Source organism: Cavia porcellus, unplaced genomic scaffold (assembly GCF_034190915.1).
Source record: "Cavia porcellus strain 051 isolate PalLab524CR breed Dunkin Hartley unplaced genomic scaffold, mCavPor4.1 scaffold_2, whole genome shotgun sequence".
Lineage (NCBI taxonomy): Eukaryota > Metazoa > Chordata > Mammalia > Rodentia > Caviidae > Cavia > Cavia porcellus.
The window spans coordinates 104,697,733-104,719,609 of record NW_026947485.1 but is presented as its reverse complement, the minus strand read 5'-3'; the positions used below and the strand labels follow the sequence as shown (position 1 = coordinate 104,719,609).

General features: G+C 43.4%; 1 protein-coding gene across 1 annotated transcript in view; it reads right to left on the bottom strand.

Moving 5' to 3' along the window:
- The window catches only part of Ppp2r2d (protein phosphatase 2 regulatory subunit Bdelta), a 48,858-nt gene extending 35,178 nt beyond the window's left edge, over nucleotides 1-13,680 (bottom strand). Inside the window, exons 1-2 of the mRNA XM_063244958.1 lie at nucleotides 12,484-13,680; nucleotides 12,308-12,400 (exon numbers count right to left, since the gene is read on the bottom strand). Of these exons, the coding sequence (XP_063101028.1) occupies nucleotides 12,308-12,400; nucleotides 12,484-12,709 (319 nt within the window). The 5' untranslated portion in view covers nucleotides 12,710-13,680. The remainder of the gene's footprint in view (nucleotides 1-12,307; nucleotides 12,401-12,483) is intronic.
- Nucleotides 13,681-21,877: the final 8,197 nt, after the last annotated feature.

The window sequence follows — 21,877 nt, the reverse complement described above, 5'->3', positions numbered from 1 at the left end:
TAAGCCTCCACTACCAGGCCCACCTTTTATTTTGTATTCTTTAATGAGCAATAAGTAAACTAAAAGTGGTTAAGGTAAATTTTTTTTCATTCTCAGTTTAAAATTAAGATTGCTATTTCACATCTGGACTTAAACAAGTTTCTGTAGCAGAGGAAATGAAGTAATTTTGGGTAGTCAGTACTACTCCAAGGATTATGTCTGATATTTCAGAGGTGTTATGGTTTGTATTTAGATGTCCTCCCAAAGCCTCATGCAGTCATGTGGGTGGGCTTCTAGAATTTGTGACTGATTCACGTCCAATGCTGGGCTAATAGGTGTGAGTGCCACACCCACCCTAGGTGGGTGGCCTACATATAATATAAGGGAAGGAAAGAGGCTTGCTCTTGCACCGCTCTTCTTCGTTGTTGATTTTGCTGTCTTCCGGTCATTATGACCTGTTGCCTCTCTGCCATGCCACCTTGCCTAGGAGCCAGTGGAGTATGGACTGCAACTTCCACAAACTGTCAGCTAAATAAACCTTTCCCTCTAACTTTGGGTGTCAGGTATTTCATCTCAGCAAAGACAGAAAATTAACCAAAACAAGACACTTTTAACTACTGATCTATGTATCATATATAAAGGGGCAAATGTAGTAAGCTCTTATGTTAAACAGAATATGTACAATCCAAGGAAGTGAGGGAGGAGGATGCAGCAGGTGAAATGAAGGGGACCAATGCCAATCTGCTCGATGAGAAGCAACCTGAACACTGATTTGGATAAAAACTCAAAAGCAGGGACAGACTATGTACCAACACCATAGAAGCTGCTGCCATGGGTAAGGGAAGAAACACACAGTGGAACCAGAGAGGTAAAAATGGAAGACTTAGCTACTTTCTACTTCCTAAAGAAATCTAAACAAGAACAAATGTGAATGGTTGTTAGGTATTGAGAACATGCGTGTCTGTTATTATTTACATGGTTATAGGAACTAATAACGTATACATTTTTACTTATTGTTAAAGCAACGCATGATACAGGTTTATCAAGATGTGAGTTGGCAAATAACTGAAACTTTGGCCCACAGGATTTTAAACGGCAGAAACAAAGCTAATGAGGAAAACAAACAAACAAACAAACAAAAAAAAAACAGAAAAAAGCTAATCAGTAGCCATCATTGTTTGATAAAATTAGGCACATTTATAATTGTACTAAGAAGCATAACATTCTAATCCCTATACTTCAGTAATAGCATTTAGCTAGGGCTTTATTTTAAATCTAGGTATGGAGCTGGGCATGGTGCTACATACCTGTAATTTCAGCATTCAGGAGGATCACTGTGAATTCAAATCCAGTCTATGTTACACAGTTAATTTAAGACTAGCTTGAATTGCACAGTGATAACCTATCTCAACCCTCAGCCCCAAATCTAGCTATAGTGCTACAGTATTTTAATGAATATACTGTTAAGGATAGCTGTTTTGTCATTCTAGATACCTACAGCAGAATAATTACAACTGAAAAAAAAAAGGATATTTTAATATGAGAAACATGGCAATCTAAAACAGTTTAAGAAAGCCAGACCACAGCAAAGAGTCACATGATCTGTACTGAGTTCTATTATGTATTCACAGCAAGAACAAAAGAAATTCTTTTTTTTTTTTTAGTTTGTCGTCTCTTCTTTTTTTTAACAGTAGTTCAGGTTGATCTGAAACTCACTATGTAGTCCAGGCTGGCCTTGAACTCAAGGCAATCCTCCTGCCTCAGCCTCTAAGTGTTGGGATTACAGGTATGTATCCTCAAGCACGGGAGAAAGTTTCCTCTTACCAGTTGTTATCAAGCCAGTCTTAGCCTTCTCTTAACCTTCTTCTTCCTCTTTATTACTACAAAAGCATTGCATCATCCATGTGTGACAGAGAGCCAACATAGAAATGTGTAAAACCAAAGGAAAAGGCCCTTTTCAGTGCCAGCCCAATCACTTCACTCCCACTAGCACCCTGATTCTAACTCCCTTCCCAACGTGGGCATGTGTAAGCTCTTGGGGTGCTGCCTTCCCAACGTGGGCATGTGTAAGCTCTTGGGGTTTCACACAGGCTCACCGTTCAGCAAGTGCCGACAGTCACCCGGGCTGTAACTGGTTTCCAACAGGTACAGAACCACTTCCACCCACAAAATGTGTGTATTACTATTATTATTTTGGTTTTTTTGAGACAGGGTCTGCCTATGTAGTACAGTCTGGCCTTGAACTCATGGTGATTCTCCTGCCTCAGCCTCTCGAGTGCTGGAATTACAGGTGACCACCACCATGTCAGGCAAAATGTGTGTATTATAACATGTCATTGTTTTGCTACTTTTAGGCATTTAGAGTTTTTTATGTTTTATTTCTGAGATGCACAACACTGTAAACATCTCTGTGAAATGCTGGCACATTCCAGTAGGATTTCTAGAGTGGAACCACCAGGTCTCCACCATTGCTTAATGTTTGATAAATGCTTAACTGCCACCTAAAATCCAAGTATAAAAGACACTGTCCATAGGTTTTTTTTTTGGAAAAAAAAAAAAAGAAAAAAAGGAAACTTACCATTGCTTTTGACTGGTTGTGTTTATTAACACCATTTCTTCGACAATTTATATTAACTCTTTCGTTCATTACCCACTCCCCCTTTTAAAAATAAACTTTGTGGTTAAAGAAGCAGAGCTATCAACTGTGTTTTGTTAAGCAAACGCTCCTAGTTAAAAAGGAACCTGCTACTTTTGGGACATGTATACTGAGCTGTCAAAGAATCATTAGTTAATGGAATATCTTCCATGTGGGAGCATGTATTAGATGAAATGCATGATACTGACAAAAGATAAACATAGCTTGGGCTTTTATACAACGGCATTCCTATTTCAACTGTGAAGTTTATCATCTCTGGAGATCTAGATAAAATAAATTCAAATCTATTTTATGTGAAAATGTAAATTCAAAACTGGGCAATGATAACACCTGTAATTCCAGCACTTGCCTGTAATCTCAGCACTTGGGAGGCTGAGGCAGAAGGATACTTGCAAATTTGAGACCAGCTTGAGTTATAAAGTGAGCTCAAGGCCAGTTTGAACTGCATAGTGAGACCCTGCTCAAAGACCAAAAAAAAAATCATGACTTTTTTTTTGGTGCCAGGAATTGAACTCTGGACCTCCTGCTTGCGAGGCAGTATAAATTCAAGATTTGTATAAATTCTTCAGGACTGTTTTCATCATACCCTGTCTTCTGAGTTCATGAACTGATGCACTACTTTTTATCCTGTGCATCCTTTCTCTTCTATACCATTGCTAACTACTGTGGATCTCAGTGCTCATCTTAATTTTCAAAACAAGCAACAGGAACAATAAAGTCTCCAGACCCAGATAGACTAGACGTAACTGAATTTTGGCAAGGAACTCACGGGATGGGGGCAGAGAAATTAAAATTCAGGCTACTATAAGAAATAGGAAAAAAAAAAAGGAAAGAAAAAGAAATATAGTCAGTTGAGCAATAGTCAGCCAGGCATGGTTCCACATGCCTGTAATTCTAGTGTTTGACAGGCTGAGGCAGGAGGATTGCTGAGTTCAGGCCAGCCTGGACTACAGTGAGTTCAAAGAGTCACAACTAGCATACACTGAGAACCTGTCTCAATCCTCTAAAAAGATATGCTAGCATCTATGATGTATAAAGAGCTTTTACAAATCAGTGTTTTAAGTTTAGTAGAAAAAACAGGCAAAAAATATACTAAAACAAGTCACAATAAAAATTATCAACGAAAGACTCTCAACTACAAAAGTGGTAAGGAAATGCATATTACAACTTCAGATATGCCATTAAAATTACTCAGATGAAAGGCTGTTATTCTCGGCAGGAGTAGAAGGTATCATTTGGCAACATCACTTGGAGGACAATTTGGTGGCACACATGTCTGATACTATGTGCTTAGTTAGTCCTGGCTGGACACCTGTATATGGGCAAGTGGACAGACTATACTCTACTACAGCATCATTAGCAATAGCAAACATGGTCAGTTTGATGAATGAGGTCAGCTGTACACGGAATACCATGCAGCTGTCAGAAAGGAGACACACAAGCCACTACAAAGGAGGCTGAGTTGAACATGTCTAAAATGGATCCACATGGACCCAGCTCAACTGAACTTATGACTGGGCACCCATTGGCAATGTGACCATAGCAAGTCACTTAGTCTTCTGGGGACTTAATTCTCTCACTTGTAAGATGACAACAATATCACAGTACTTACAAAATCAGGGACTATGTCCAGGTTCCAAGTTGCTAATAAACCTACAGCCTAGTTCACTATTAGATTTCAAATCACACGCTATTAATGAAAAAGCTCACCACAAGATTATAGTCAGAACTGATTTCATGATTCTAAGGAGTTAAGAAAACCTGTGGCTTATACACAAACTAAATAATAAATAGAAACAAACAGACAAATGCATAAACAATGATGGCCTTCTGAGAGGGATTCTGGCAGAATAGTTTTGATTCTGTATTCTTAATATACCTGTATCATTTTATTTCTGATAAATAGTACTTTTCCTATTTTGAACAACACAAAGCAAAATCTATTAACAATGAGAGAAGTAGGGTCAATCTTGAAATTTGTGCTGCTGATCATGTCACTGGTACTACTAACAGCTTAAGTGAGTCCTGTGACATCCCAGAACATCACAGAGGATCCAAGAGACCTGAACCATTTTCATAATACCTGATGTGCCACTTTCACTGTGTGTCATCTGCGTGGGTGAGTAAAAGCAATGGTAAGCGGAACTGCGGGTGCCTCAGCACAATCACGGCAGCAGCACCAAAGTGACGTTGCCAGCCTCTGTGCCATTCACACGCAGGAAAAGAAAATGGCCTGTTCACTTCAGAATGTCCTTCACGAATAAGTAATTTTATTCAATCTCAATTCCTCAGTGTGAATCATTTTCAGTGTTCTTTGTGGTATTCATAAAGCACTTTTGTGGCATCCACAAGTACAAGTGTCTCCAGGAAAAGCATGTGCAAGCACTAATCTGAGTCATTTTTTTTGTAGAAAGCCGTTTTTTGTTTTGTTTTGTTTTTGTTTTTTTGAGACAGGGTCTCATCACACTGTTCAGGCTGGTCTTGAACTCACTATGTACCCCTGGCTGCCCTTGAACTTGCATGGATCTTACATCGGTCCTCCTACCTCAGTCTCCTCCTGAGTGCTGGGATTACAGGTGTGTACCACCACACTGGGCTAGGAAGTTGTTTTTATTCCAAAGAACAGTTGATCAACTTTGGGCCAACATTGGTACGTGGCAGAAATTTTCTTGAAAATGAACAACGTTAACTTACTTCACAGAAAATAACTAATAGTATTGTCAATAATAAAAATCAGGCTTCCAAGAACAAATTAGAATTTTGGGAAACTTGTATGTACTAATACTAATTTAACAGCTTCCTACTTTTAAGACATCTCTGATGAGATCAGTGGTGATAGTAATAAAAGTGATTTTCTTTGCTGTAATATAATGCAATGTGCTAACATTCAGAAGCTCAAAATAAGTCAGTGTACCAGTATTTCCAAATGACTAAGGCAAGGCATTACTAAATCATGTACATGAGCAAAAGAACCATTTAAAGTAAATGACAGAACTATGGATTGTAATGTAACCACTGGATTTCACTGGTAGGATTTCTGATTCCACAGTACAACTGCACTTGAATGAACCACAAGTATCCACAATATTGAAAAAATTGTTAATCACTTTCCCTTCTCTAGGTAAAGATATGTGTGAGGCCCAATTTTCTTTATATATTTCAACAAGGGAATTGCAATAGATTGAATGTGGCAGTAGATCTGAGAATCCAGCTGTCCTCTGGTAAAAGCTATTTCTTCAGGTTTGCAAGATTTTAATACAATGGCACTCTTTTCACTAAATCTTTTAGAATAGTTGTTTTTCACTAATAATCTTAATATGCAGATTTATTATTTTTCAGTGAAATAATATTTTAAGCTGTTCTAATTTTAATAATAGTAATATAAATATAACTGACACTGACAAAAATCTCTGAGTCTTCAATAATTAGTAACAGTATGAAACAATCTTGAAACCAAGAGGCTCTGAGAATCAGTAATTTAGAACAGGGGTCGGCAAGCTATAACCTGAGTGGCAAACCTTGGTCAGCTGCCTGCTTCTGAAAAGAGGCATGATGGCCTGTGGCCAGGCCCAACCAATCTGCCAGGTCTGCAGCTGCTTTTCTGCTACGAAGGCAGAGTTGAGTCCAGCAGTTCTACCAGGGCAATCTGGTCTGCAAAGTCTAAAATATTTATTTACCTGGCCTTTTCCAAAAGTTTGCTGACCTTTGATATACAGTGAGCTCATTTTCCAGCTTCTGTTATTACAGTAACTAGAAAGTTAAGTACCTGTCTACACTCTTACTGTCACCATTCATTCTCCGGAGGTCATAGTGCGCTTTCTAAAACCACAATGTTGACATCATTCCTCTGCTTAGGATCTTCCAGGTTCACAATCACTCAGAGACACAACACAGCACCTCAGCATGGTATTCAAAGCCTTAACATACCGCTTTCAGCCAGGCCGGCTTTTATTTGCCCCATTAGGATCTCCCCTGTCTGCCAGAGGACAAGGCTCAAGCACTCTCACTTTCCAGAACGCACTGTTTCTGCAAGCTCTCTCCACTTCCAACATTTGTCTTTCTTCCCTTCCTCACTTTCTTCTTATACCATGACCCCCTTCTCTTTCATCCCTACCCAGGTCTGTGTCCTGGGCACTTCAATCATTTTCCCTCAATAGGCCCTGATTCCAGTTGTTGTACAATAATACTATGTCTCTGTCTAAACTGCATTTTTCGACTTCAAATACCCAGCACTGGCAACCCTCAGTGTACTGCTGTGACTTCTTTAGCCCCGCAACACCCTTCCTTTTTCTTGGTTTAGTTCCCTGGAGCAGCACAGTATCAGCTCTTTTATGCCAGTCAGTTCACGCAGTATTCAAATAGTTACCAGTCCCTGTTTTTCCTACCGAATATTTCCATACATTTCCTGGAATATTAACTACTCTTTAATGGTCACAGGTAATAATGCCCTGTATCCAGACAGGGATACAAAAGGTAAGCACCTTGCCAAGTAGGCATAAGGCTGGTAAAAGGGTAGAAATGGGTTTATCCACGTCCCTTTGCACAATGCTAGTTCACCTATTGCAACTTTTCACAGCCTGAGTGATACCAACCTGAAGAGACAAACCTAATCCATGAAGAGGACATAGCCACTGCCAAGCAACTGGTGCTAAATGAAGGGGAAGTCCAGGGTCCAAGACAGAATACCCATTGCGTTGAGTAGCTGAAGCCCACCCACAAACAATGTGGAATTTCAGATGGAATTAGAAGGATCAGCGGGAGGCAGAAACTAGAGAGGAGGAAAAAAATTTCTAGGTTGAGAAACAGAATAAAGCTAGAAAGGATTAAGAAGAGTCAGAATCATGGAAAAATCCAGAGAATAGACCAAGAAGATGGCATGTGGGATGAGTAGAGAGAATGAAGAGGGTCAGGAAAAATCCAGAAATCAGTTTTATGTTTAAATATACTGAAAACTAAGTCCAAATACTTTCAAATAAATTAACAATTGAAATGGCACTTTCCAGGTTACAAAACACCACACATTGTTTGAACTCAAAAATCTGCTGGAGTAATTTCTAGGTAAGCAAGTGAAGAATCAGCAGGAATCTTTAGAACTGGAAATTGGCAGAGACACACTGAAGCTAGGACCTCCTATCACACAACAGACTTTAAGAATCAAGGAATGAAAACACCAGGGGTATGACTTAATACATCGTCAATCCTGCCAACTTACTATGACCTTCTGTGTATTTCCTGTTCACCAACCTGACCTTAAGCATGTTAAACATTGCTTAATAACTTCAGTGAATGTACTGATCTCCCAAAAGGCTCATATCTACTTTCCTTTACACCATGTTCCTCAAAGACCAATGATAAATATTAAGTGCTCATTTTCTGTATGCAGAGGAGTCAATCATAAGATCCTGCTATTATTATATTTTTTGAGATCAGTGTCTCAATATGCCCGTTCAGGCTGGCCTTGAACTAACTCGCTATGTAACGTAGGCTGGCCTCGAACTTCATGGATCCTCCTGGTTCAGTTTCCCAAGTGCTGGAATTACATTATAGGCATGCACCACGACATCCGGTGTAATATTCTAAAGTAACACTATACCAATACCATATTTCACTGATTCTAAGTATTTTTTCTCATGTATCTTTGAAATTAGATGTATCTTATATTCAATGAAACAGAAACTTTCCGATCAATGCCCAAATTCTAATTTTTGTCACCTTCTCCTACTTTAAATGTTTCTTTGAAACACTGTAACACCCTAGGAAGGGGCATCCTACCTGATGACCCAGAAACCAAGATTATTATATCACTTCCCAGAATCATCCTTGAAGTAAACAAACAAACCTTTAGTTTTGTGTGGCATTATTTCTTTTTTTTCCTCTCTATGCAGTTCAGGTTGGCCTAGAGCTCACTTTGTAGTCTAGCCTGGTCTCAAACTCAAAACAATCCTCCTAATTCAGCCTCCAGAGTGCTGGGATTATAGTCGTGCGCTACCACGCCCAGCTTATTTTTTTTTTAGAAAAAGGTTAAAGTCTTAATTTAAAGCAACAGATTGTCTCATGGATTAAAAAAATGAGTAAAACAAAATCATCCAACAAAAAGTCAAGACATTTAAAACTACAAATTGTGACATAAAAGGAACTAGATGTTATCAAGTCACACCAAACTCCAGAAAACTAGGGTTAACATGATGTCCTCCCCTTTTTCTGGAAGAGCAACACATGTATAAAAGCACCAAGACCCACAGCTTTCCTATAAGTACGAAGACTACAATCATGTCTAAAAGCACACTAGGTATTTGACATGCAAGATCTCAGTTACTCCCTGTCTCTGTGATACCTACTCTTCAGAAAATGACACCACTTCGATGAAGCCTTGGTTCCTAATCCTGTATTATTTTGGTAAGTACTTCTTTTAAAAGTTATCTCATTGTCAGGCATTTTAGTACTATTCCTAGTTGCATGCTCTTTACAGCAGAGCTACATGCCATAATAGTTTCCATTAGAATTGGCTGCAAACGGTCAATGGAGCAGTGTAGCACAGGCAGGCTCCAGGTCAGTCAGCAGCTTGTCTTCAAACCCTGACTCTGCCACATAGTGGCTTGTACGACGAAGTAAATGCTCTCTGTGTCTTTCAGAGTGGGACAAACAATAGTGTCTACTTCTCTAGTGGTGTGAAGATTATATCAATCAATTTAGAGCACAAGTAAAGCCCTTAAAGCAACCTCTCTGGCACATAATAAGCATTCAACAAATGTTTAATGATGGGCTTGGTGGCACACACCCATAATCCTAGCACTCAAAAGGCTGACTACAAAGTGAGTTCAAGGCCAGACTGAACTAGAGTGAGACTTCCTCAAAAACCTAAGCAACCAACCAACCAAACACCTGTTAAATATCATTACCACCAGGCAGGGTCCTCTATAAGGTGCTGTGGCAGAGGTAACTGTCAGCCTACAAGCTTGATTTAGGTGTTCATGGTTTACTAGAGACTGGCAAGCAAAGGATGGTAACATAATATGATATCTGTAATATAATATAATATCTGTAATATAACATAATCTGTAGCCTGCATTGTTGAACAGAGGTAGCAGGGACTAGGAGAAGGTGATAAAACAGCACAAAGGAAAAATCTACACTTACAACACTCATCCTCCCTCGCCCCCAAAGCAGTTAACATTCAAGATCAAGTATTTGGAGACAAAAGCTTTTCTCCTCATTTCCCTGTGGAAGCCACCCAGCTTCACTATTTTGACTCTTACTTAGTCCAACTACTACAGGAACAGGAGAGGCCAGCCATCACTCTGGCTGTTTTTGCATCTGGCCACCAACAGGGTAGTTGCTAATTTCCTTGTGTCCAGTTCACTCCCACTTGCATGGGAATAGCTCACAGCACAATGGAAGAATGACTCTTAGCACTGCAGCTACCCTGAGGCACAGCAAGACCCAATTCTTAAAGTAAAAAAAATCAAATTGTATATTGTTCAGTAATTTGTTTCAGGAGTTATGACTGAGCTCCCAACCCTGAACTTCCTTAAAAAACAAACAAACAAGCATATTATTCCATTCTACTCCATGGCTTTCAACACAGGCCTGCCTACTTCCACTTCTGTACCATCCATGCATGCTCTATGGCATTGTCCCCACTGAAGTCAGGCAGAAATCCCAGCCTCACTCTCTAGGTATTTCTGTCTACTCATCACAAGGAAAGCAGGAAAATAGATCAAACTACTCTATAGTGTTACATGCAGAGCTGGGTTTAGAACATAAGAAAGCCTTAACAAAAAGGCTCACGAGTTTAAACATAATTTTACAACATATTAAGTTCTACAATTTAAGCATCAATACCTATCTTATAATTAACTTTCAGCATCCCTTTTCCTTCAGTGTTGAGTTTGGGTAGGAGTGGCTTTAGAGGGGGCAGCATATCACTGCTCTGCATCTCTAGTCCTTTTGAAAACTCATTTGAAAGAAGGTCTAACCAAGCTGTCCAGCTTGGCCTGGGGGTTGCAATCCTCCAGTTTTGGCCTCCTGAGTAGATGAAATTACAAGGGCTAGTCTCTTGATTCTTGTTCTTTTAACAGTCCCTCGTTATAGTTTCCTTTTTTACCATCTGCCCTGTGGTAATGACACAATTCAAACAAACACTATCACAACTACTGGACAAATGGTGAAGTTATAATATGTTAATGTGGACGGATTACTACATCCCAGGCATAGGTGAATTAAAACAGAAAGCTCTGAACACATATAATCACGATTAAACACACACACATACACAAGCACACAAAGTAATGTTACTAAAAAATTACAACTCCAACACCAAACCTATAGATGTATTCAGAATTTTACTTAAAGGCTTAAAATTGCAAAAAGTTCCAATCAAAACTGACTGGATTCAGACAATATATTACTTGCCAAGATTTTTAAGCAAAACGATGCAATTGTTATAAATCACACTTAAAATACACTTTACATTTAAATTTTAACTCACTCAGTATATCAAGAAATACTGAAAAAAAGTAAAGAAACCAGAAATTAAGACAGATATTAAGCATTCCCACATGCCTACTCCTAAACAAGCTTTGCTTTTACTATCATAGAAATCACACTTGAGGGAGGCTGAACTGTCACCCAGTTGGCACACAAACCAAATGAAACAAAAGAGTAATATATTTTAGGTCGTTATAGAAGAAAATCGATAAAGTATTTAGGTTATATTAAAAATCACCTAGTTTCGATCTCAAATTATTTTCCTCTACTTAATAACCTGGGAACGGTTTGACCAATGGGGCCACAGATCTCCAGATATCCTCAAGGGTCACATACCAGGCCAGACACTGTTGGGAGAGGGATAGGGTGAAGGAGGTGTGGGCAAAAGGTCATGAGGGACCGAGGTGAAAGAGCCAGGACCAGACATCTGACGAGACTTCAGCAACCTGGGGCTGAAAAGATGTGTTTAGTGCAGACATCTTTTTTTATAACAAAGTGAAACAGTAAGACGCTTGTACATCACCAACAAAAAGTCATCATGACAGTAATGTCTCTAAGACTGAGTTTAGTTCCACGTTCCATTACGCAAAACTTCAAGGCTCTCCTGTTTCGCTGTAAAACACCTTACAACTTCGCACCTGGTCTACTCAAAAAATGGGACTCAGGGGAACAGACAAAGGTCAAGTTCCTGTGACAGGACAGGAAGGGTCAAGACTAAAGAAAGAGACTTTAAAAAGAATAATGAAGAAGAAAGCACCCACAGCGTAAAGCAAGGACTCCGGAGCCTCAAGAGACTTTGGCATCAATCAGACCCTGCCTCCTGTTGAAGGCAGCACGCTGAGGCGGAGGCCAGCCAGGGCACCACTGACGACCAGGACCCAGAGCCCCGGCTACCCAGCACGAGCCCCAACCAAGATCACCTTTCCCTGGTACCCTGCACCACTCTGCATGGGCAGCCGGAGACCTCTGCATGGGCCCCGAGAACATTCTTCATGGCATCTCGAGACCGGCATCCGGCCCAAACTCCTCGGTCGCCCCGAGGCCACCCCCATCTCCCCGGCGGATCGTAGCCCGGGTCCCCGCCCGCGGGGCCGCTGGGCGCCGCGAGGGGAAGCGCAAGCGGAGGTATCCACGTCCCGGCGCCGGCACCACATGACCTTGCACCCGATGTCCGGGCCGCCTCACCTTCCGCCACGTCTTCGTCGACGGCGCCCTTCACCTGCGAGAAGCACCACTGGAAGTCGTTGCCGCCCGCGGGGCAGCCGCCGCCTCCGGCTCCTGCAACACAACGAGCGGTCAGGCCGGCCGCGCCCGCCCCGCCATCCAGCCTGCCATCCCGCCCGCGTGCCCAAAGCCCTCACCTGCCATGGCAGCAGCGCGGGACGGGGCTTGCCCAGCCGAGCGCGCCCGACCGGAGGCGCCCCGCCGAGCGCTCAGCTCCGGCCGCAGCCGCTGCTGCTGCCGCCACCGCCGCCGCCGCCGCCGCCGAGGAGGGATTTTTTTTTTTTTTCCCTTTTCAAAATGGCGCCCAATGCTCGTCGCCCCGCTGGATGACGTCATCCCTCTCCGCCTCCTCGGACAGCCCATGCCGCGGGGGATGTCGGGGGCGCGCCGCGCGCAGACTGAGTCTGCGCCAGCTGCCTTGACCTCGGTACGGCAACGCCCCTAGGGCGCTGGGGCAGTGTGACAGAGTGCAGGCTGCCTCTTCACCCTCGGTTTATGGGGCTTCTGGCGTGCGCCGGACACTTCCCTCAGGATCGACCAAACGAGTAACCCGAACCTGAGAGACGATCCGCACAGGCCGCCCCTAATGTCTCCTCCTCTCCGAGCCAACTCTACCTCTTCTCTTTTCAGCCAATGGAAGAGCGGGTCCTTCGCAGATCAGCCAATGGGAGGAAATCGGGGGTAGGTTGGAGGGGGAATCAGGTTTGGATCTCACCTGAGCTTCGATCACCTGAGCGCGTTGTTCCGCCCGCTGTTCGACTCTTTTCCCCGTTGGCGCCAGGAGCCCGAAGTCCCACCTTTGATTGGAGCCCCCTTCCCAGAGCGCACCGTTGCCTGCCAAATTGCTACTTTAATAGCTCTTTGAACCTCTAGTATAGTACTAGGTAAACGAGGTCGACCTTTTCTTCATTTGCGAGTATATTTCTCTGGCATACCGAGAGACCATTCCCTTACAGATTTGATGTATCCGAAATCACAGCTTCTTCCAGGAATGTGAAATTAGCAGTGAGTGTGTTGCATCACTAGAAGACAGTTACTTCAAAGCAGGAAATTTATCCACTCACATATTTATTGATCAGGTCCTGGCCTGCGCCACACACTGTTCATGTGAATTGGGATGCAGTTTTGGACAGCCAACAAATCCTCTGCCCTGGTGAAACTTTCAGCAGAGGAGCGGCAATAAGGAAAAAATAGGTCACGTGGAACGTTGAAAAATATAAAGCAAAGGAGAAAGAAGAAGATGTGTAGCAAGACAGCTGAGGTTTTAAATGGGTTGACTAGAGAAGACCTCAGGAAGACAAGGGCCCAAGCTGTACACACAGACATCTGGGAAAGGTTGTGCCAGGAAATAAAGACAGCCAGTGCAAAAGCAGGACACAGGACTGCATCTGATGTGTTTGAGAGGCTGCAAAGGTGATGGGGTGGGGGGAAGGGGGGAGAATGCAAGGAAGAGAGAGGAAACTAGGGATAGGAGGAGAGGCAGAGAGGTAAAAACCGGAACTCGTAGGAGGTATGCCATTTCCACAACTTGTACTCCAGGTGAGATAACTGGCTGTGGACCATGAGCAAGGCTGAGTCATGATACACTGGAATTTTAACTGGGCCACTGTGCTCCTCTACTACTTCGAAGGCAGGGCCTCCAGGATTTGCAGGTGGAATAGATGCAGTGCGTGAGAGAAAACTCAAACCACTGCACAATTGGAGGACCTAGGAGAATTAATCCCTATAGTACTTTCTAAGCAGTGCCTGTGTCATAGAGTAACTCCAATTTTCTCTTCCATTTCCCTTTTTTTGGTGGGGAGGGGGGGAGACAGTGTCTTGCTATATAGTTCAGGCTGATCCTGAACTTTCTGTGTAGCCCAGGCTGGCCTTGAACTCGAGACAGTCCTTTTGCCTCAGCCTCCCAAGTGCTGGTCTTAAGGGGTATACCACCACACCAGGCCTCTCCCATTTCTTATGACATTCCTGACAGTCATTCATTTCACTTATCCAAAAGCTATAATCTGATTACTTGGTTGTTGTACTTTAAATGAATAAATCTATTAAATCATTTAGGAATGAAAAATATAAAAGATTTAATTTTACCTTTGTTTCTTCTCTAACATTTTTTTCTTTATGTAGATTTGATCTATATCATTTTCCTTCTCTTTAACATTTCTTACAAACCAGGTCTGCCAGTGACAAATTCCCTCAGTTTTTGTCTGAAAAAGACTATTTCTGCTTCATCTTGGAGAGGAGGAGGGGAAGGGAAAGGGTATGTAAAAAGAATTAGGATGTGTTATGTAGATGTACCAGGTCCCTGTGATGAATATAATCATTATATACTACAATGTGTACTAATAAAAAATTTTAAAAGCATAATTGTATTGGTTACAGAGCTTTGTGTTGATAGGGTTGTTTCCCCCATCAGTACTGTAAGTATTTCACTCCAGTCTCAACTTGCTTATGTGATTTTTAGGAAGGGAAGTCTAGGGTTGCTGTTATCCTTGTCCTAATGCTTTTTATCTATCAAGATTTGTGTGAGCTTCATTTTGTATAACAAGACATAATGACTGTGTGTGTTCACACCCAATTCCAGCTGCCATTAGACATTCTTTCCATAAGTTTCTAGGCAGGTAGGAAAAGACTTGGTAGACTGCTGGGCTTGGTCCAATGAGGATCCCCACATAATTGTATGCCAGGATGGGTTTAACTCATTTTATTTGTCTCCATTTACAAATGGAGAAGGAAGTCAAATACTGCCTGAGTGCTAAGGCTAGAGCAAACCTCCTTCCTGTCTACCACCCAAGACTGTTCTTACCATATGCTCAGCTCCCACCTGTTCATGACAATACACCCCTTTCACTTTGCCAACATATTCCTGGTCATAATTCCCATGCATTTAGCATAGACAGTCCCGGGTCTTCCCATTTCTGCATAGACATGCTTTGCCCACTGAGGCCATATGTCCAACCATACAGCCCAGCTGCATTGTCTGCAATAGTCTTCCTCAAATATTGCACCACCAGCTGCTGCATCGATAGGTACCTTTCTGTGGATATCCCACCAAGCCTAGGAGGTTGGACATTAGACCTCTACCCTGTGTTTTATCAAATAAATATTAAAATCGTAGATCAAAAAGCACAGAATAGTGTTCCAGACAAACAGGGACTTCCAGTTCGTTATAGTCTGTGTCCCAACAATGTTTTGCTAATGTCACATACACAGTAAACCATGAATGTTCTAGGCTGAGAGAATGAAGTGTGTGTATCCTACAGACCCAATCAAGCATGCAAACATGCGGCAGTCTCTTGTTGGGCAGAGGGCTTTCAGATGAACTGCCTGACTGCTGGGGTACCACCCTCATTTCTCAGCAACTTCGTGAGTACATGCAGTGGTCTCTGCAGTAACCATAGGGAGCATTTTTAGTCCTAGCTATACGGACAGTTTTTATAACTCATCACACAACCTTCTCAATTCTCATACATTTTAAAGTTGTATTGTCGGTTACACTATTAAAATGACTTTTAAAAGAAAAAAACTGAAACCAAATGTGGTGGTACACACCCCAGCACTTGGGAGACTGGGGCAGCAGAATTGTTTTGAGTTTGAGACCTGGGCTGGACTATAAAGTGAGTTCAAGGCCAGCTCAAACTGCATGGTGAGATTTTGTGTCCAAAAAATGCATTTCAATGCATTTCAATATTATAGGCTTATCTATGATGGAAGAATTTTGAAATTTTAATATTTCCCTTTCATCAACTTTCCCAGTGACAGGAGTGACTGGAAGTTCCCACAACTGTCCTCTCTTTGCTTTTAGTGTTCCTGCTACATGTGTTTTGGCAGTGACGTCACAGATTTTTAATTCTTTTTTCTCCCTCCTCAGGATCCTTGCTGCCCCTCCTAATTCTCAGCTGTGCCTCCCTTCTCCAGTCAGAATTGTGGAGTCAATGCTTTCCTGCAACTTGCTTGTGCGTCAGGAATGTTTAATTTTAGCTCATGGCTCTCAGCTCAGTGCAGGCAGCTGGGTGTTTTTTGTGTTAGAGCTGAAACCATGAGCTCCCCTGCCTCAGGGCCTGAAGAGCATCATGGTTCTCAGGCCATGGCTAAGATCCTTTGAGAACTCTCTGTGGGAAGGTTTCAAATCTCCCTAACAAGGTTAGGAAAATTTCAGAGCCTGTTAGATTTCATGGTATAGTACATTCATCCAAGAGGTCTTCCACCTTATGAATTACTATTTTCTGAACTATAAATTGAGAGAACCAACAGGGAGAACAATGTGGTTGTAATGAGGTAGGATAGTGCATTCCATTATCAGCCAACTCATTTGCTTCTTGGAAGGAAATTGTGTGTTGAGTTCCCTCAACAAGTGCCAGAAAGGCGAAGATGAATTGCAGGGTCTGGGAATATAAAAACTTCTAGAAAAGAATGGGAGAGGAAGAGGAAAATGGCAGTGTGGCAGTGGGAAATGTGCCAAGTAGTTCTTCAGAGTGCAGGTAAGTTAATGAACACCTTATACAAACCCTCTGAGGATAAGTTTCACAAGGTGCTGGGGCATGGTGGCCAAGGAGATATGAGGAGAGGGTTCTAAAATTTGGAAGGAGAGTTCCAAGACGGTTTGTAGAATCAGAGTCGAGACCAACTTTTAACAAGACCTCCAAGGGATACAGGGACCCAATATAACATCATAGCTTCTTAATATTCCTTTCTGCAAAATAGTAGCTGTGTATCTTAAATATTTAGATAGAGAGTTATGATTAAAACTACTTCAACTGCTATGAGTGTGTGCGTACATAATGATATATTTTTGAATGAAGACAACAAAATTGAATGGATAAATTTTGTGAACAGCTTCCCTAATATTAGTAATTATGTGCAGCATGTTCAGGGAAAACATCTTCCAGAGGAAAAAAGAAAAAGTCCTGGTTTTCAGTGTTTGTCAAGTCCTGTAGTGTAGAAGTTTATACCACAGCCAAATTCAGGTTACCGAATGGATGCCACTGAAGGTGGGAAGAGCAGGGCCCCATCCACAAGTGACTCCAGAACACCCTGCTTCTAAGCACTAGGAAAAGGAATCTTGTTGATCTGCACATTCCTGTCCAGCAGGAATTCTATCTTAGACACAGCACCGTGACCACACACGTACTTAGGAACTAGATGGTTGGGCTCTGGCTCTGTTTCATTCTCACAGCTCTGTGAGGTCTGTCTCCTGGGGCATCTCTAAAATGGGTTCCAACGATGGTGTGAGCTCTCAGTATATATCTGTACTGTTTGCATTCATTGTCTCAGAAGTTACTAAGCATTGAAGACTAGACCCGAAGGCTGATTGGCTCCCACAGTCTCCTACAGAGCAGAGACAGTGGCCTCATTTCTGAGATACTCAAAGTGACTTCTGGAGCAGTTGCCAGTTTCCTCGTTTTTGTGATTCCCTGGGTAGTCCTCCTGTCACACACAAGCGTGGACTTAGTGAGGACTATGTTGTGTGCCAGGTGGGTCCAGGCCCTCCTTCTAAGAAGGGGGGGGGGCCCTCAATGCTGCCCTCATAAACACAGGTGGCAAGTGCTGTCTCCCATGAGGTAGTGCCTTCTTTTCATTGTTCTCCTGGCAACTTTTGCTCATTTATTTTTTTGAAATCTGTGGCAAAATTTTCCTTCCAGGAACTGAGGTGGATTTGTGAACAACAATATTGCTCTTGGACAAAGCAGCCAAAAGCACCAGAAGGGGCTGACATCTGGATCTACCCGCAGCAGCCCGCACCAGGTGCCAGCTTGCAGGGAGGGCTTACTTCTTGGTGACTTCTTATTCTCTTCCCCTACAATCCGTGAATGGCACCAACTCATGGGAAAAGGCTAGTGTCTGGACCTCCCCACAGTGGCCTGTGCATGGGGTGCTGGCTCTCAGGGAGGGCTTACTTCTTGTTGACTTCTTGTTCTCTTCTCCCACAGTCCTGAATCAGCACTATTCTTCTCCCAAGATGCAGCAGGTACATGGGCAGAGGCCTGAGGCCCATACGCTGAATGCTAAGGCTTTGGGAAAGGTTGATACATGAATTGAGAGATTCAGGCTTCATGTCCCACTCTATGGCTGGTGGGAGCCCTTTGACTTGAGGAAGTGAAAATGGCTCCTGTGTAAGCAGCTCACTCCAGGTGGTAGGTGGTCTCCAAGAATGGAGACCCCTGACAGCACACAGGGTTCTGGCTCCTGGGCTTCCCTGGGCTGCCTCCCAGGGCAGGTAACTGGTGCTTCAAAGTTAAGAAAAATGGTTAGAATTGAGAATGGATTTAAAAACATATTAGGTGGGGGCCAAGGATTTAGCTCAGTGGCATAAGAACCTGCCTGACAAGCACAAGGTTGCGAATTTGATCCCTGGTACCGAACAAACAACAAAACAACAACAACAAAAACACCATATTAGGCTTTTGGAGGCATTCTGCATTTTTCAGGGAGATGTCCCAGGTGGGTGTGAACCAGCATTCTGTCGGGTGACAGATGGAATGCTGTTGTCACTTGGGCAGGGTTCCTTGTGCCACAGTAGCACTAGGAGCAGCTTTTCCTTTGGGAAGCTGTGTTTAAATTTTTATTTTTCTCTTTTCATAAAGAGTTTATTTACATAATCCACAGGAAAAACCGTGCTGTGCTCTAGGAAGCATGAGTTGTGTGGAAGCATTTGTTTAAGGTGTTTTGCTCCAGTGGCCAGGCTACTTCCTTCCTGGGGCTGGGTGATAGTATCCCTACATTGGAGAGAAATTGAAAGCAGGTTGCTATCAGAGTGAGCACAGGTAGGCAGACAGCTGACCTGGAATTTGGGAAGAGGATACAAAACTTCACCAGCTCTAGTGTGGAGAGAAGTCAAGTGGGTACCCCGTATGCCTGGTCCATGGCTCCTTGAGCCCCACCCTCTTGGGAAATAAGGGAAGCTCAGGCCCCTAGGCTGGCAGGGGCAAGGGTTGGTGGGGGATCAGTGGGACCTCTCTGCATGTGAATTGCTTGCCTCTACCCATCTGTTGATGTTTTCTCAAGTCAGGGAGAAAGAAGTAGAATCCTAACCCTTGAACTCTCTAGGCTTCACTCCATTTAGGGCAGCGTGGTGAAAGGGTCTGTGCTCACTTCCCTTTCCACCCAGTTACCCAGGGTGCTGTGCTGCCTGGCTTCTCTGCCACCTCACTGCCAAGGCCCTGCCAAGGTGGCTGGGATAACTCCTTTGACTTTCTTTTTCAGAACACAGTGATCCCACTTTCACCGTATACTTGGCAGTGTGGCTCCTGGATTAGACCAGGACTACTTTTCAAGACATGATGTCCTAGTTAACATCAGAAACCTTCACTAGAAGGCAGAGATCTTAATGTGCAGGAGACCAAAGTCAAGGGAGCAGGTAACTAAATAGGAGTAGATGAGCAACTGTCTTCAAATTGCCTTCCGTGGAAAGAGCTATAGTGGTCTCCTCTGGGCACGCCATCAAGGTAGGGGCATAATGACACCTGTTCTAACCACACTGAGGCATTTCAGACTCTCATAGAGCCCCACAATGCCCACCACCGGCACCAACTAAGAAGAAAGTCAGAGTGTAATATTTTATGAAGATTTATATTACATTATGAATGAAGTGCAGGGTGTCTTGACCTTCTGGTGCTCCTGTTTCCTCCCTCTCCTGGAGTGGTATCTGTGGGAATTCCTTCCCTTCCTCTAAGGATGATACTTCACATTTCACATTTATAGTCACACATGCACACACATGCACATAGGCACATGTGCACGTGCGTGTTCTCCAGACTTTCCAGTTATGGATAGAGAGTTCTACAGTGGAATCAGTTTCAGACACAAGAAAAGCATAAGCAGGGCTGGAGAGGTCAGGAGGGGTGGAGCAACATCCCCAGTTCATCGCAAAGCAAAACCTAGAAAAGTCTTTAGGTTTCAGAGTTTCACGAGGAGGCTGGTCCACTGGGAATGTCTTCTCTAGTTACTGGCAATAGCTTCTGGGGTGACTCTGGCCCCAACTCTGCCTTGAAATGAACAGGCAGGTATGTCAGGCAACTTGTGGACCTCCTTGCTCTATTTACTTGTCTGTACATTAAGGAGGAGGCTCCCAACTCCTGGCAGGACAGTGGCAGGGATTCCCCAGGGAAATGCATGGGGTGCTCATTGAGGCATGGTGGTGATCCTCTCTTCTATAGTTCCCACAGTCTGCCCTGAATATACTTGAGCAATAAACAAGTATCTAGATCCAGGCCAGGTATACCTGTCCCTCTGCATCCAAGCAGTCTCTGTAACAGCTTTCTACTGTGTGGCACTGATTCACTTTCTTACAGTTCTGGCAGTCAGAGATGCAAAGTCAAGCTCTCAGCAGCCCTGGTTCCTTCTGGAGGCCTCACTGTAATCCACTTCCTTGCATTTCCAGCTTTGAGCCACTGTGGTGTGGCTTAGATCATGACCCCACATTGTTGTGACCTCCACTTCCATTCCCACATCTCTTCTGGGATTCAGATCCCATTTCTCTTCTGTTAAGGACCAATCTGGGTATTCCAGAACCATTTCCCTATCTAGAATCCTTAACATCACCTGAAAAGTCCCTATCCCTACAGGTAGCATTGTCAGAGGTTCTGGAAATGAGGACACAACACCTTCACGACCATCATTCTGCCTACCTCACTCCGTCAGGTTGGAGGCACCTTATCATGTACTGACCTGGCTCAACAGCTGAGTGCTCACCCTGGCCTTTTACCTCATTCTTCCTGTACTGCCATCCTGATAGTTGGATGTGTGAAGAAGGCCACCTGGGAGGCAGACCCCTGTTATGGTGTTAGCAGGCTGGGTAATTTCTCCCCTGAGCCTATCTGTGAAACAAAGTAGATTATGCAGAGAGATGAACCAGGCCTGCAAAACCAAGGCTGCCTGTGTTACACAGGGCAAGCTGGTCTTGGCAGCAAGTCTTAGACAGGGCGTGCTCCTGGTTGCCATACATGTGCAGCAGGCTCCCTCCTGGGTGTAGACTGACTCTGCAACACGTGATTTCCTCCACCTTGGACTAACCAGCCCTGCCCAACCAATGTGAGCTCCAGCGTGGGCAGGGTAAGTATATTATTTAATGACAGCTGGAAAGTCTACTTTTGGAAGTCTACAACTTCCAGAAGTCATTTCTGGCCTTCTCTTTGGCATGTCAGTGCTCCATGCATGTGTACCTGTGTTTCATGCCCACTTACCCGAGTTCGCTCTGGCACCCTGTACTGTGCCACTTGCTCTTGACTCTGGGATCAGTGCTTCTGGGACCCCTTGTATGTGTTTCCATGTGTCATGCTCTTCATTACAGTTTCCTGGTGTCCATGCCACTGCAGCTTGGGTTGAAACAACAGAGCCTTTGGAAATCCCAACAGCTTTGCATACACAAAATTACCTGGTAAACAGGAAGGCAGAGCTTTTAGGTGCCAGTGGTACTAAGAGAACTGGGGGTCCCTAAGAGCTCTGCTTTAGGTGAGTGCCTCTGTTTATCGGGTATCTCCTATCATAGCTGTGGTTTGTTAGGGGCTGGCTGTGGGGGTTAGTTCCACACAGATGTCT